Genomic DNA, 15,819 nt, shown 5'->3' with positions numbered 1-15,819 from the left:
TAAGTAATTAAGCTTGGCCATGAAGCTCATCATTCTTCCCCAAACACTGCATTGTAAGCATACTGAACAACTCCTTCCTGTTTATAAGTAGACATGGTTCCAGTACTCTTAGCAACCCCTGACCTGACTAATCATTTCCCTTTAGTTGAGTCCATTATTATCATTTGGTTGCTATTTTTAAATCTATAATAATAATGATAGGTACCTTACTGAATTTCAGTATTGTATCAGGCATTTCAATCCTCCTAGCTTCATAGTGGTAGGTACTGTTATCTCTATTGCCCATAGATGAATATAAAGAATCTTGAGAAGTTAGGTAGCTTACCTGAAGTTATTCAGTTAATGGCAGAAGTAGAATTTGAATACAGTTTTACCTGAATTCCAAGCCGGTGCTCTTTCTATTAAACACCAGAATACCCATTCTCAAAATATTCTGATGTCAGGACTCTTACATTCTTAAAAATTGTTGAAGATTCTAAAGAGCTCTTGTTTCTGTGGGTTATATCTTTTAATATTTACTATATTTGAAATTAAAACTGAGAAGTTTTTTTAAAAGCATGAATATACAAGCAGACATTCCATTACCTTTCCAAGTGATGACATCATCCTAAATCGTATAGCCTTGAGAAGACTCTGCTGTACACTCATGAGAGAATGAGAATGAAAATGGCAAATAACACCTTAGTATTATTATAAAAATAGTGTGAAACTCACAGATCACTTGAAAGGGTAGGGAGATGGGTGGCAGCCCACACCATAATTTGAGTAGGTTTGGGTGTGGACAAGTTCATTTCTAATTTTCTTTTTGGTTTAAATAGTCTATTAGTCTTCTGATTACAATAGATTCTAAAACAGTGCTTATGGTGTATTGCTCATCTATTTAATACTGTAGATTAATTAAGTAGTATACATAGTATAATGGTTAAAGTGTAGGTTTTGGAAGTAAGACTGCCTGCTTTCAGATCCCATATCTGTAACTTGCTGTGAAACATTGTGCATGTTATTCTTTCTGTCTCAATTTCCTTACCTATAAAATGAGGATAGTATTAACAATACCTTCCCCATGGTGTTACATGGGGATTAAGTAAATTGTTACATGTGAAGCCCTTAGATCAATACTTTATATGTGATAAATGTAGGCTATCATTTTTTTTAAGCAAGTGCTAAATATGAATTACATATCTTAGAAATGGCAATATGGGCTTCCCTGGTGGCGCAGTGGTTGACAGTCCGCCTGCCGATGCAGGGGACGCGGGTTTGTGCCCCGGTCCGGGAAGATCCCACATGCCGTGGAGCGGCTGGACCTGTGAGCCATGGCCGCTGAGCCTGCGCGTCCAGAGCCTGTGCTCCGCAATGGGAGAGGCCACAGCAGCGAGAGGCCCGCGTACCGGGAAAAAAAAAAAAAAGGAAAAAAAAAAAAAAGAAATGGCAATAAAGTGAGATTTGCAGCTTTTCTGTATGCTTTAAAATTTGCAAGTGTATTTTCATAATGGCTGAATTTCTGTTATTCTTGAAGGAATCTCGTAGGCTATATCAGTTTCATTATGTGAACTGGCCAGACCATGATGTTCCCTCATCATTTGATTCTATTCTGGACATGATAAGCTTAATGAGGAAATACCAAGAACATGAAGATGTGCCTATTTGTATTCACTGCAGGTACAAAAGAATTTTCTAAATATTTAAAGTAAATACTTTGAAATATAGGTGGCATTATAATATGGGTAATGTATGGTATTTTGAAACCTAAATTTTGGAATTTCATTAGATAGGTCATTATATGGGTTTCCAAACAGTAAAAGCTATTTGAATCCTAAGGCAGCTTTTCTTGTCTTAATTTTTATTTTACATTCGATGCTTCTAAAAAACTTAAAACCATAGTACTTAAAAAACTACAATTTATCTTTTTAAGTGGCTTATATCTCATTCACATTTGTTATAAAAAGCATCAATAAATGAAATTTTTCAGACTCAGAGATTTACTGGTTAATTAAATAGTTAAAAGATATTAGTGGAGATGGAACACCAAAGATAGTTTTCTTAGCCAGTTGGTTGGATTGTGATGCCTATATTAGTGAAGTGAAAGGGCTTCTTTTTATTTATGGGCCAGAAAGGTGGCTTGCTGATGGAGATGTGGGAATAAGTTAACAATCTGGTTAATTAAAATTATTTTTCTGTAGTTAATTCTGTGGTTAGTTGACTTTTCAATTAAGTAGTTAACTGGTTAAAAAGAAAAAGATCTATTTAATTGTAGAATTAAAAGGTAAAGAAATTGCTTTGGCTTAACTTCCTTACAAGTTAGTTGAAATTATTTCCTGTTCTATTAATATTGTCCGGTCAGTGTACATAGTTCATAAATCCAATTTTATAGGAAGATTTTCCTTTAAAAAAATAAATTGATCATTTAATATTTTTGAACCAAAATAGTATGGTAACTGTAGGAACTTAGATAGCACAAACATAAAAGGAAGGAGTCACTCACAATCCCACTAGAGATGACCATTGTTAAAATTTTAGTGTATGTGCTTTCAATGTGTGTATAGTATTTTTTTTAAAGAATGTTTTCCCATTTCATATATTATGTACATCTTTCTAAGTCATATAAATTTTCTTCTGGAATACATTATGACTGCACTGTGTTTTATATTTATCCTCCATTTCTTGGCATTTCATTTATTACCCCATTCATTTTCAGCTATTTTAAACAACAATTTAAATATCCAGTGGCCAATCTTATGGTGAAATCGTTGAACACATCTGTAATTCATTAGAACAGATATCTAACAGTGGGATTTCTAAGTTAAAGGACATGAACTTTTTCATACGTTTAGTATATATTTTAAAATTTGTTATCCATAAATTTGATGCTCATTATAATTAAGCATACCACCGCTGGTTGGTTTGTGGGAATTCCCATTTCCCCATATTCTTCCCAATACTTTTATCTTTTTGTTTCAATGTCAGTGTGACAGGCAAGCTTTTTTTTTCTTGGTCATTTATATTCTTTTGTGAATTGCTTGTCTGTTTACTTTGTCAGTGATTTTCATCTCAGTAATTATGTTATGAATTCTTTATATATATATGTTGAAGATGTTAATGTGTAGTCATGTTGTAAGTGCTCTGGTTTTTCATGGTTTTTATTCTGCCTATGTTTTACCATACATAATTGTGAATATCTTCATTAACGATTTGTGTCCATTGACATATGCTTAGAAAGTCCTTCCCTAACACAGTAGTGCATAAAAATACACTTGTAGGTTTTTTTAAACATTATATTTTTAATGCATCTGGAATATTTTTGTGATTAAGATAAAGGGTAAGAATCTAATTTTTGCTTTAACTAACTTTCCCTGTACTATTTATTGAATGGTCTAGTCTTTCCGCTTTAATTGGAGAATCCACCATTATGTAATAAATACTTAAATATACTCAAATCTGTTTCTGAATTTTGTATTGTGTTGCATTGATCTGGTTTTCTGTGTCTCTGTAATATCACACTTTGAACCATCAAGTTTTAAATATATATCATTTAGCCCTAGTAACTGTTAACTCCAAAATGTTAGAAACGTTCTGATGTGTGGAATTGACAAATATATCAGTGGTTTAAAATTAATATTATTGTTTATTGTTAAGAGCTTTTTAAAAACATACTAAGTTGCTTATAATGTACTTTATCAGGAATTCTTAGATTACATGTTTAACAAACTACTGATACTTCTAAAAGTTTCAAAATACACATTAAAGTGCTACGCAACTTTTTTTTCTGCCTAAAATTATTCCAGTGATATCAGTAACATCTTTAATTACTCATGTGATTCTCAATCCTTAGGTGCATATGCCTCCCTCTAGCTGGAAATCAGTTGCTTTAAAGTATTTGTCATATTTTAAAATAACTAACCTGTGGTATTTACTTTACATTCTCCGGGTTCTATTAGTTCTTCAGGAGATTAGAGAGCATTAGTGGCTTTTGTTTCTTTGGTGAAATCACTGCTGGTGTTCAAACCAGTTTCTCGGGCTTGTACCATTCTTCGTCTTTCCTGTGCCTTTTGCAATTGAAATGATGTAGTTTTCTCCTCTACTCTAAAGCACCAGAGCCATCTAGAACATAGTATAAATTTATATCTGCAAGGTATTTTGTTAGCTAGACAAGGTTTTCTGAGGTAGACAGACTTTCAAAGTGAAGGCTTCTGGGTATTCTGTGAGTTACTTTTGGAAGTTCATTAAATTAAATGAAAACAAGATATAAATCTTAATGTTAAGGATGTTTGCCATGCACACGCTTTAAGTTGTAGTTTGTTTACTAAATAAGTAGAATTTTGTCAGATTTCTTAAATGATTTTTTGCTTCTGAATATTAACATGTCCACCCACATGTATTTAACGGTTCTTTTATCACAAAAATCAAATTGTTTTTTTCAAATTTTATATCTACAGTGCAGGCTGTGGAAGAACAGGTGCCATTTGTGCCATAGATTATACGTGGAATTTACTAAAAGCTGGGGTAAGAATAATTTTTATGTATCATTATATCTAATTGATCTGTTATGATTTTCAAATTTGATAATCAATTGCAGTAAATTATAGCATATGTTTTGTTATACATGTTACTTTTTTAGAAGTAGCTTTGCTATGTAAGAGATAAAGGCAGTGAAAGGTATAAATGATGCATATTACCTTGAGGTAATACACTGGGCAGCAAGATAAACATATTGTCATCCATTCGTTCTGGATGAATTAATACCTACATTAGGCATGTAAACTCTGCATTGACTTTTCCAAATATAGCACTCTTGTTGCCTTTTATATTTATTCTATGTATAAGTATAATCAATTCAGTAAATATTTACGCCTAACTGGAAACATTATATAGTATGGTGGTTAAGAATGCTAACTGCAGCCAGACTTCCCAGATTGAAATTCTGGCTGTCTCATTTACTAGCTGTGGGATCTTGGTCGATTTAGTTAATCTCATTGTGCCACAATTTCTTTATCTGAAAATGGGAATCATAACGTTAATAACTCAAAGAATTAAATAAGTTCTTAAGAAAGTTTGTAAAGTTCCTCAGTACCATATGTGACATGCAGCAAGTGCTAAATTTAATGTTCGTTTCTCTTACTATCCCTGGTATTATTGTTGCTACCAGTACTGTTTCCAAGAAATTGGGTTTGATACTATGGAGAATATAAAGACATAGCCCTCATTACAGATTTGAAAAGCACAAGTCTCCTCATTGTATGTAGATTTGGTTTATTTGCTGGTTCTGTAGTATGTTTATTTTCTATGCATTAGGGAGAAGATTTTATTATTCTTCGTAGCTTTATAGTTTCTATGAATTTGTCAATCTATGTCATATAAAATAGGAATAATAAAATATTTAGTTTCTTTTTCCTTCTTTCTTCCTTCTATTCTTTTTTTCCCTGCCTTCGTTCCATTTTTCACTTTTGCTTAGGGAATATTTAATTGTTTTTAAAATTTATTTATTTTATTTATTTACTTATGGCTGCGTTGGGTCTTCATTGCTGCATGCGCGCGGGCTTTCTCTAGTTGCAGTGAGCAGGGGCTACTCTGCGTTGCAGTGCGTGGGCTTCTCATTGCAGTGGCTTTTCTTGTTGCGGAGCACGGGCTCTAGGTGCGCGGGCTTCACTAGTTGTGGCTCGCGGGCTCTAGAGTGCAGGCTCAGCAGTTGTGGCGCACGGGCTTAGTTGCTGTGCGGCATGTGGGATCTTCCCGGACCAGGGCTCGAACCCGTGTCCCATGCATCGGGGACTCCCAACCACTGTGCCACCAGGGAAGCCCTGGAATATTTAAATTTTAAACAGTTTTTCAAAAAGCCCTCTGTTAAATTTTATTTTTGTATTCCCCCTAAACAAAACATCTCCTAACACGTGTATGAAAATTTTTCAGTGAACAAAAATGCTAGATTTTAACACATTTTAACATAAAAGTCAAAGATTAAAATTGGGGTGGGAAGAGGCATTTGGTTGAATAGTAGCAAACAAACATCTTATTTCAAAAGCTGTGTATTTTGAACACAGTCCTCATTTGATTAAGTTTGACATAACATAAATATAATCTTAAGCCTTGGTTTAGGGACTGATATAAAAATCTTCTGGTGTATATAAAGACTCCCAAGCAGTGAACCTGGAAATCATGTTTAACTCTTCTGTCTTCTTTATCACTCCAAAATATTCTTGTTGACCACCAAGTTCTAGTAATTCTGCCTCAGAAATGTGCCTTAAATCTGCCTGTCTGCTTTTTTGGACTGCTTCAGTAAGCCTCCACCAGTTTCTCCCCTTTTCACTCTCTCATCTTCCCTGCTACAAAAGTTACCCGAATATCAGATCTGCTCATGTCCTGGTTGCCTGTTGCAGTAGTTATAATTCCAGATGTACAAACGAATTGTCTAGGATGTTTCACAGTCTCCAGAGATGTAGCTCTCTTAGCTGGTCATTATGTAGCCAGCCCAGGAAACACTGGTCTATAAAATGAGTTCAGACTCTGTTATGTTTACAGTCTGATGCCAAGTAGCCTTATCTTTTCTCCTCCTTTGAATTGCTCTCCTTCTTTCAGTCTTTTAGTCAGTTTTATCTACATCAAGCTTCTCAATTCCTCAAATAGATTATACATTTAATCTGCCATGCTTATGTATATTTCACTTTTCACTCACACACCAGAGTTAGTCACAGCATGTTTATTTCCACTGTACTGCAACCATACGTTGGCTGGACATTTATTTGTTCACGTATCTAGCTCACTAGCTTGAGTGCTGAGTGTCAAGATTAGTTCTTGACTAAGCAGTCTCTGATGCATGATAGATAGTACTCAGTAAATTTTCAGTTACCCAGCACGTATATAAGGTCTGTGTGAAAAGCTGAGTTGAAGACTATTTTACTGTTTTTTTCTGAACAGTTGTCCACAGTTCACGTTTTAAATTCTTTGTTTTAGAAAATACCAGAGGAATTTAATGTTTTCAACTTAATACAAGAAATGAGAACACAGAGGCATTCTGCAGTACAAACTAAGGTATAGTTTTTTCTTTCACCTTATAAACTATATTTTTATAAATGCCTTCTTATTTTTTTAAATGTCTTTTCCCTTGTTTACCATTTCATCTCCCTAATAGGAGCAGTATGAGCTTGTTCATAGAGCTATCGCCCAACTGTTTGAAAAACAGCTACAACTATATGAAATTCATGGAGCCCAGAAAATTGCTGATGGAGTGGTAGGTATTCTTCACCTATTAATTTTAGAAAACTTTTACTTTTTACCAAGATGTGATATTTAGCTTTTTAATTGCCATCTTGTGTTTTATCTGAGAGTATCCGTTACAGTTACTATTTTTATTTAGCTTTGATTTTTTTAACTCCTTTCCTTCTTCCTCTTTGAATCTCTATTGTGATGGATATATAATGACTCCAATACAAGTTAAATGATATTCTAAGTAAAATATAGTTATGAGTGTAGATCTCAGTCAAAAGTTATATAATTCAATATTGTTTCAAGTATAGATTACTTTTAACAAATTAACTGCATTTTTCTCTCTACCCTTCCATCCAACCAAAGTAATTCTAAGTTGATTCTACATGAATTTTATTTTGTTCTTGGTCATGATATAAAGCTTTGTCCTTATTTTGTACATGCTTTTTAATTATGTAGAAATATAGGACCATAATTAGGTCCCTCTGGGGCTTGTTTTAGTTCACTGTCATTTTAGCATTAGAATTTATTGGATAATCAAACTTTTGACCTGACAAAAATACTCTTTTCTCACAGTGTTCTCATTTCTGCCTCTTTTTAAAGTATTTCTCTTATTTCCTCTATATATCATCTTATCCTTGAAGGTATCGGGCTGTTTTTTTGGATGAATTTCTTTACATCTTTATTATTGAATCTAAGATGACTATCACATGATAAACCAATTTAGCCCCAATAACTGAAGTAAAATGAGGAAATTAGTGGCAAAATTTATAACCGCTGTTTTCCTTTTTCCTCTTTGTATGGTTTTGGTAATTTCCCAGACTATTTGAAATTTCTTGGTGTTACAAATGAGAGATTTGTTAACCAAATGCTTACCTCAGTGTGTTAAAATCTATTATTAATCCATGGGTTTTTGGGACAGTGTATTTCCTTTATTAGACAGGTGATAGTTTCAGATTTTTAAGATTCATATATGTGACCTCATTCTTATTTCCTATGTTAACATAGAAATCATTTTACAACTGTGCCTCATATATTATCACCTCTGTTTTCCCTTTAGATTAACTAAAGCCTGTTATAACCTGTGCTCAATGAAGCCAAATATTTTATAATATAGAATAGAATGCTTATATATTACTATGTATAATTTTATCTAAATTGAGACTCCTTTAATATTTCAGAAAGCTAAATAGGCTACTTTTTCTTTAAACTTTAATTGAAAAATATTTGTTTTTTTCCATAAATGCAATATTAATTTCAAAGTTAAGGTTTTTATACTTTAGTTATACCATTTACTTATTTCTAGAAGTGAAAAAATTTTTTAATGTATAGAAAATTTTTTTTCTTTTTTAAAATTAGTTTCTATTGGAGTATAGGTGCTTTACAGTGTTGTGTTTCTGCTGTAAAGCAAAGTGAATCAGCTAGAAAAAAATTTAATTTTTATTGAGATATAATTGACATGTAACATGTTACTTTCAGGTGTAAAACATAGTGATTCAATATTTGCATATATTGTGCAGTTATCACTACAATAAGTCTAATTAACATCCATCATCATACATAGTTAACAGAATTTTTTTTTCCTTGTGGGGAGAACTTTTAAGCTCTCTTAGGAATCTTCAAATATAAAATACAGTATTATTAACTATAGTCACCAAACTGTACATTACAGCCTGTGACTTACTTATTTTATAACTGGAAGTTTGCAACTTTTGACCATGTTTCACCCACTTTGGGCCCCACCACCACCACCACCTCTGGCAAGCACCAATCGGTTCTCTGTATCTACGAGTTCTGTTTTTTGTTGTTTGATTCCACATATGAGTTCATACAGCATATGTCTTTTCTCTGGCTTAGTTCACTTGATGTAATGCCCTCAAGTTCCATTCATGTTGTTGCAAATGGCAAGGTTTTATTCTTTTTTATGGCTGAAAATATTCCTCTGTGTGTGTGTGTGTGTGTGTACACTACATTTTCTTTTTTTTTTTTTTTAATACCACATTTTCTTTATCTGTTCATCAGTGCAGTTAGGTTGTAAATGATGCTGTAGTGAACATGGGGGTACATGTATCTTTTCAAGTTAGTGTTTTTGTTTTCTTCAGATAAATATGCATAAATGGAATTGCTGGATCATATGGTAGTTGTATTTTAATTTTTTGAGGAACCTCCATGCTGTTTTGTATAGTGGCTGCACCAATTTGCATTTCCACCAACAATATGCAAAGGTTCCCTTTTCTTTACATCCTCTTCAACACTTTTTTCTTGTCTTTCTGATAATAGCCATTTTGATCGGTATGAGGTCTCTTTGTGGTTTTGATTTGCATTTCCCTGGAGGCTAGTAATGTTGTGCACCTTTTCACGTACCTGTTGGCCATCTGCATGTCTTTTTTGGAAAAATGTCTATTCACATGATCTTCTCACTTTTTAATCGACTTGTGGGTTTTTTTTTTTTTTTGGCTACTGAATTATGTGAGTTCCTTATATTTTTTGGATATTGACCCCTTATCAGATATATGATATGCAAATATTTTTTCCCATTTGGTATGTTGCCTTTTCATTTTCTTGAGGTTTCCTTTGCTATGCAGAAGCTTTTTAGTGTGATATAATACCACTTGCTTAAATTTGCTTTTGTTGCGTTTGCTAGAAAGAAATTTTAAGGCAATGTTCAATGTTGTATTTTTAAAGTTTTTAACTATATTTATTTCCAAAAAAATATGTGAAAAATACTGCATTACTCTCTCATCTTCGTTTTTCTCATTACCTGATTTTTCTTTTTTTTAGGTTTTATTCATAAAATTAAACTTCCTTTTTACTAGCCTGAACTCCACACTACAATTACAATTTTGTTATAGATTGTTTCTGTCTAATAGGTCAAAGGTTTACAAATCCCTAAGGAATACAAGAAAAATCATACATTATATGAGATTAGATGAAATAGAATCCAATATCAGATAGTGGTTACTTCAATCCTACTTTCTTATCTCATTGCCTGGTTATATAGGAGACACACACTACATGTTCGTTTGCTAACTGAACTTAAAATATTAGATTATGTCCTTGTGTTTTGTTAAAGCTGACATGATGACTGCTGAATTTGCCATTTGTACAAGATGTTTTCCTATTTTGCAAAAGGGAAAACCAATTTTCTATAGAATCCATTCTGAGAAACTATATTTTATGAGAATAAATATTTTGCCAAAGGTTGTATACCATAATGTCTGGTACTATATATCTCAATGGATGAATGGATAAAAAGGTGGAAGGACAAGTGGATAGGAGAAAAGATAGCATATCATTCTAGATAATATTTTTAATGTTTTCCTCTTAAGAAATATTATTTTCTAGGTACTGTAAAATATAAATGACTGTTTTTATAACATGTTTATATATGGTTGGAAACCATAAATCCCAGTTAGAGAAAATGTAGTATCTAAAAAATTGGGGAAAATTATCTTAGAGCTGTGTGGTTGAGTAAAATGATTTGAAATATGTTACTTATCTTTCTGAACCTATGCTCTGAAAAACAATCATAAATCTCCATTTATTATTTCTCTGACAACTTAATTTAGAAGTAAAGTTAAGGAATTTTTAAAAAAGCTCTTAAAGCTCTATGTCCCCAAATTATTTTTGTAGAGATTTTAGTTTGAAATGCTAATCAGCAATATGACTCTATGATAAATGTTATTTGTTAGAGGTATTTACAACTAAAATCACTTCTCAGAGTAGAAGACATAAAGAGAAAATTTATTTTGGAATCCAGTAGCATTTGACTTGGGATTTAGAAACACCTCAGTAAGCAAGCATCTCTAAGGTATGCGCACATGCCTTTTAATCTTGTATATAAAAGATACTACCACCAGTTGACACCAGGATTTTCAGTTCTAGGGTGATTAACAGCAACAATAGTTTGTGTTACGGTCCTTCTGTTATGCTTGTGTTGTACATTTTAGATGTGATATTACTGAATTCTGAATTTTTTTCCTATGTAAAGTTTTTTTAAAGCACCTTGTTTTAATATTTATTTTGTTCTGCAGCTGATAATATATCCTTATATATTTGATAATTAGGTTCTGATTTTTTTGTGGCCCTTGATAAAGCTGTTATGTGGAAATATTAATACACAAAAAATATTAATACACTTTAGCGAAATGGTTAAAGGTGGTCAAAAGTTAAAAAAAAAAATAGCTTTAGCAAGCTCTGCTTGAAACAAAAGAATACACTAGAACCTAATCTCCAGTAGATTCTTTAATTTCTAAAATTCCTTTCAACTTCAAAAGTTGGTGATTGTTTTAAGTGGCAATAAAAGCAGCCAAAAAGAGCTGTATACATTAGGACAAGTGTGGGGACAAAAGCTGTACATATAAGAGGATCAGAAGATATAAAAGTACAGCAAACATTATTGTAGGTAAAAACTAGGAATCCAAGAAGAACACTGTTTTATTCTCAAGTCCACTGACTAGGAGGTTTTGTTCATGCTGTGTGGGGCAGTGGCTCTCTTAGTTGCAGTTCTGCATTGCCACATGGATTCCTTTAATCATATGAAATTCAACATGCTCAAAAAGCTTACCTCCCCCAGAGAAGTTCCTGTTTTGTCCCTTTCTGTTAATAGCTTTCATTCACCCAGAATGACGAATCCTTCATGACACCTTCTTTCCTTTGTCACATGTAGTCATTTGCCTACATATACCCTTACTTTCTCTTCCTGTTCCATTCTTCCATCCTTTGTTCTCTTTTGTCAGTGTCTTATCCACCCCTTAATGCCATTTGACATGCTACCTTAATATTTTCAACTTCTTAATATTTTCCCAAGTATATTCTATTTATTTATTTATTTATTTATTTAATGTATGGCTGTGTTGGGTCTTCGTTTCTGTGCGAGGTTTATTTATGTATTTATTTATTTAATTTATGGCTGTGTTGGGTCTTCATTTCTCTGCGAGGGCTTTCGCTAGTTGCAGCGAGCGGGGGCCTCTCACTATCGTGACCTCTCTTGTTGCGGAGCACACGCTCCAAACGCACAGGCTCAGTAATTGTAGCTCACGGGCCTAGCTGCTCCGCGGCATATGGGACCTTCCCATACCAGGGATCGAACCCGTGTCCTCTGCATTGTCAGGCAGATTCTCAACCACTGCGCCACCAGGGAAGCCCCGAAGTATATTCTTAATATTCTCACCTATAACAGCTCCTTTCTCTGATTTCATAGCTTCATTGTACTGAATTTACCACTTTATGGTTTTATTGTTACCCTTTCACTTTTTTGTTTGATGACTGTAGAGTTCTTGAAGTTAAGGACTATGTCCTTTACATTTTTGTATCCTTTCCAGTCCTTACTGTTCATTGCCTTTCACATATAGATCCACAATGCCTTCACTGTGGTTCCAAAATCTAAAATACACTGAAAACCTACAGTTGGTTTGTGTGTCTGTGTGTGTGTGTTTGGTATTTGGCAGCAAAACCTGACTTGACATGACATGAGGCTGTTTATGTTGAAATTGTAAAAAATTGATGTGTTTTTGTAGGTAAGAAACAACAGTTCAGTCGAAGCAGTTTCATATGGTTCACTAATCTTTATTTAACCCACTTAATAAGAATATTTATAGATTTTGGTACAAAAATATTAATGAATGTTACTATGGGAATATGATTGTTTAATAGAAATAATAAGCAAATGAATCACTTATATGTGAGAGGAATCTTTATGATGAGAGGAGTCTTTAAATTCTGGTAATATCTGAGGATCTAAAAGTGTGGTAACAAAGTCCTGATTTACTTGAGGCAAAACCAGTTTATACCTGTTGTCTAGGTATAAAAGCCCTGATTTGGACAATAAATTATGTGGTTATCCTCTCTATAGTAGATATCTCTGCAACAGATGCCTCCGATTTGATAGGTAGCTGTAATTAAGGATGCAAGCTTTCAGTCTCATAATGTAACTCTTGTTTTGGTCAGAACAAGATGCATAGTAAGATGTGTAAGACACTTCTAATGCATCTAATATTAGGAAACAGGGTTCATTAAAAATTGCTGTAAACTTGAGGTCTCTGTTTCCTATTGTTGGGAGTACTTAGTTAAAAAGGACACTGGCGGGCTTCCCTGGTGGCACAGTGGTTGAGAATCCGCCTGCCGATGCAGGGGACACGGGTTCGTGCCCTGGTCCGGGAAGATCCCACATGCCGCGGAGCGACTGGGCCCGTGAGCCATGGCCGCTAGGCCTGCGCGTCCGGAGCCTGTGCTCCGCAACGGGAGAGGCCACAGCAGTGAGAGGCCCGCATACCAAAAAAAAAAAAAAAAAAAAAAAAAAAAGGACACTGGCAAGAACAGTTATATAGACAAAGAAGATGCCATGATGGACATGGTAGAAGTGTCTTTTGACTTTAAAAAAAAAAGTCAACTACAGTTTCAGAATTCCTTAATTGATTATAGTATATGCAAAGATGTCTTTTTTTCCTAAAATTATCTGAGATGTAGGCAAGGGTGAAAACCATTCTTGTCTTCTGGCCCAGAATTAACATAGCCTAGCTATATAAAAATGAGGTACTTTCTGAGGCTGAAACTAATTCAAGACAATGTTTTATATAATAATTTCACATCTCCTCTATTCACAATCCTAAATACAACCGGAGGTTCTTATAGGTTGTATAAGAACTGTATTGACTCAGGATCATCCCTTTTTTTTTGCGGTACGCGGGCCTCTCATGTTGCGGAGCACAGGCTCCGGATGCGCAGGCTCAGCGGCCATGGCTCACGGGCCCAGCCGCTCGGCGGCATGTGGGATCCTCCGGGACCGGGGCACGAACCTGTGACCTCTGCATCGGCAGGCGGACTCTCAACCACTGCGCCACCAGGGAAGCCCAGGATCATCCCTTTTAAAGTAGTAGGTAGCAACAGGAGTCCCAAAAAAGTCTGGGAAAGGTGAAGGATATAAGACTTACCTTGTTTCTTTTCCCCCCTATGTGCACATTACGAATCTAGTGGTAGTAATGCCTGAAAAAAAGATCTTCTTGGATCTTTATTTTCTTGGGAAATCGGTTTCTTTACAGTAGCATTTGAAATATGTTGAAATGCTCCTCTACACGGTTGATTTTCTTGGTAACTGGATATGGACTTTTTTTTGATATTAATTTTTCTCATTGAATTTGGTCTTTCGGGCTTAAGTATAGAGGACATAACACCTGTTTTATTATTTGGCAAAATTAGCATTGTTTTAAAAATTCACAAGCCCAATAACAATTTATTTGAAACATGAGGAAGGAAAATTATTTTTCCCCTAACTTTAATGAAGCATTTTTTTTTCTTGGTAGAATGAAATTAACACTGAAAATATGGTCAGCTCCATAGATCCTGACAAACAAGATTCTCCCCCTCCAAAACCACCAAGGACCCGCAGGTATTGTACGTCACATTTTCTTTGAAAGGATACTTATCTTTTACTCATTGTTACTAAAACAAAAAAATTCTGAATATTTCTAAGTTTTATTTTATAACTTTTCTTATTCTTTTGTTTAGGATGTAGCATATATATGGCAACTGACTTTTTTAACAGTGTACTATAAAAAATTCTTTTCAATTTAGATAAAATTTCAGTAGTATACTGTACCAGCAGTCAGCATAACCATGAATTGACTACAGCTCATCTTTTGGTACATGGTACAACTAAAATTTTAGCTATTCCTAAGATTTATTTCAGTTTTCTAATGACTGAACAGGTAATATGATTGTCAAAAATTGTATGCATGCTGAAGAGGTTATGTGAAGATGTTTTAATAACATCACTGGCAAAGCTGAGTTTATTTCTTCCTAGATTTTCTTACTTTCATACCAAGCTCTCATTTATAATAGTTAAAATCAATATATATTCCTATCCCCCTTTTTCCCTCTCTTTTCTTTCAGGGTAGCTAGGTCAGTTAGATGGTAGTATGGAAAAAATATAGATAGAGTCAGAATGATTTAGTTTCAAATCCTTTTCATCCACTTACTAGCTCTGAAGTTGTGAGTAAGCCACTTAATTTATTTGATCTTGGGGTTTTTTTTGTTTGTTTAACTATTGTCCTAAGAATTAAATGAAATAAAGTATGTGGAAATGCTACATATAGAACCTGGCACATACTTGGTCTTCACTAAATGTTGGTTTTCCCATTACAATGTGGAGTTACTGAATTATTTTTAAAAGGAGACACAGTGGAAGATAAGTAATAAAACTGTTAGAATGACTTATACGGTGTCTTGTCCCTAGCATAGATCTGCCCAAACTGATTGACCTTCCCTCAAAGTAGGACTTCCTTTAATAGGATTCACCAATTTTTTCCCCTTAAAAGTTTGATGGAAGTTGCATAAAGTTGGGTGAGGTGATTATGGTTGTGTCTTGGCATTGAGTTGCTGTACCTTAATGAGATCTTTCTTTACAAAAGTAAAAACTTACAACTAAGGCAAGATGTAGTAGCTATTATAGTCTCTGGAATGCCTTTGCATACTTCTCTAAGGGAGATCAGAAAGCCTATATAGGTGGGTTTAGGTCTCAGTGTTTAAATGCTCAGGATGTTAACTGTACACCAACACTTCTCAGCAGTTCTTTCCTGTTTGATTTCCATTTTGGTATTTACTGTGGAAGGTAGCCAGTTAAAA

At 34.1% G+C, this 15,819-nt stretch overlaps 1 protein-coding gene across 2 annotated transcripts in view; it reads left to right on the top strand.

The window, feature by feature from the left end:
• The window catches only part of PTPN12 (protein tyrosine phosphatase non-receptor type 12), a 90,094-nt gene that overhangs the window by 52,629 nt on the left and 21,646 nt on the right, over window positions 1-15,819 (top strand). For both annotated transcript variants that reach the window (XM_059074957.2, XM_059074958.2), the window contains 5 exons: window positions 1,517-1,659; window positions 4,434-4,500; window positions 6,946-7,023; window positions 7,124-7,222; window positions 14,499-14,584. In XM_059074957.2, coding sequence (XP_058930940.1) covers window positions 1,517-1,659; window positions 4,434-4,500; window positions 6,946-7,023; window positions 7,124-7,222; window positions 14,499-14,584 — 473 coding nt within the window. The remainder of the gene's footprint in view (window positions 1-1,516; window positions 1,660-4,433; window positions 4,501-6,945; window positions 7,024-7,123; window positions 7,223-14,498; window positions 14,585-15,819) is intronic.

This window comes from Kogia breviceps, chromosome 9 (assembly GCF_026419965.1).
Source record: "Kogia breviceps isolate mKogBre1 chromosome 9, mKogBre1 haplotype 1, whole genome shotgun sequence".
NCBI classification, from domain to species: Eukaryota; Metazoa; Chordata; class Mammalia; order Artiodactyla; family Physeteridae; genus Kogia; species Kogia breviceps.
This window is presented reverse-complemented; position numbering and strand designations above follow the sequence as displayed.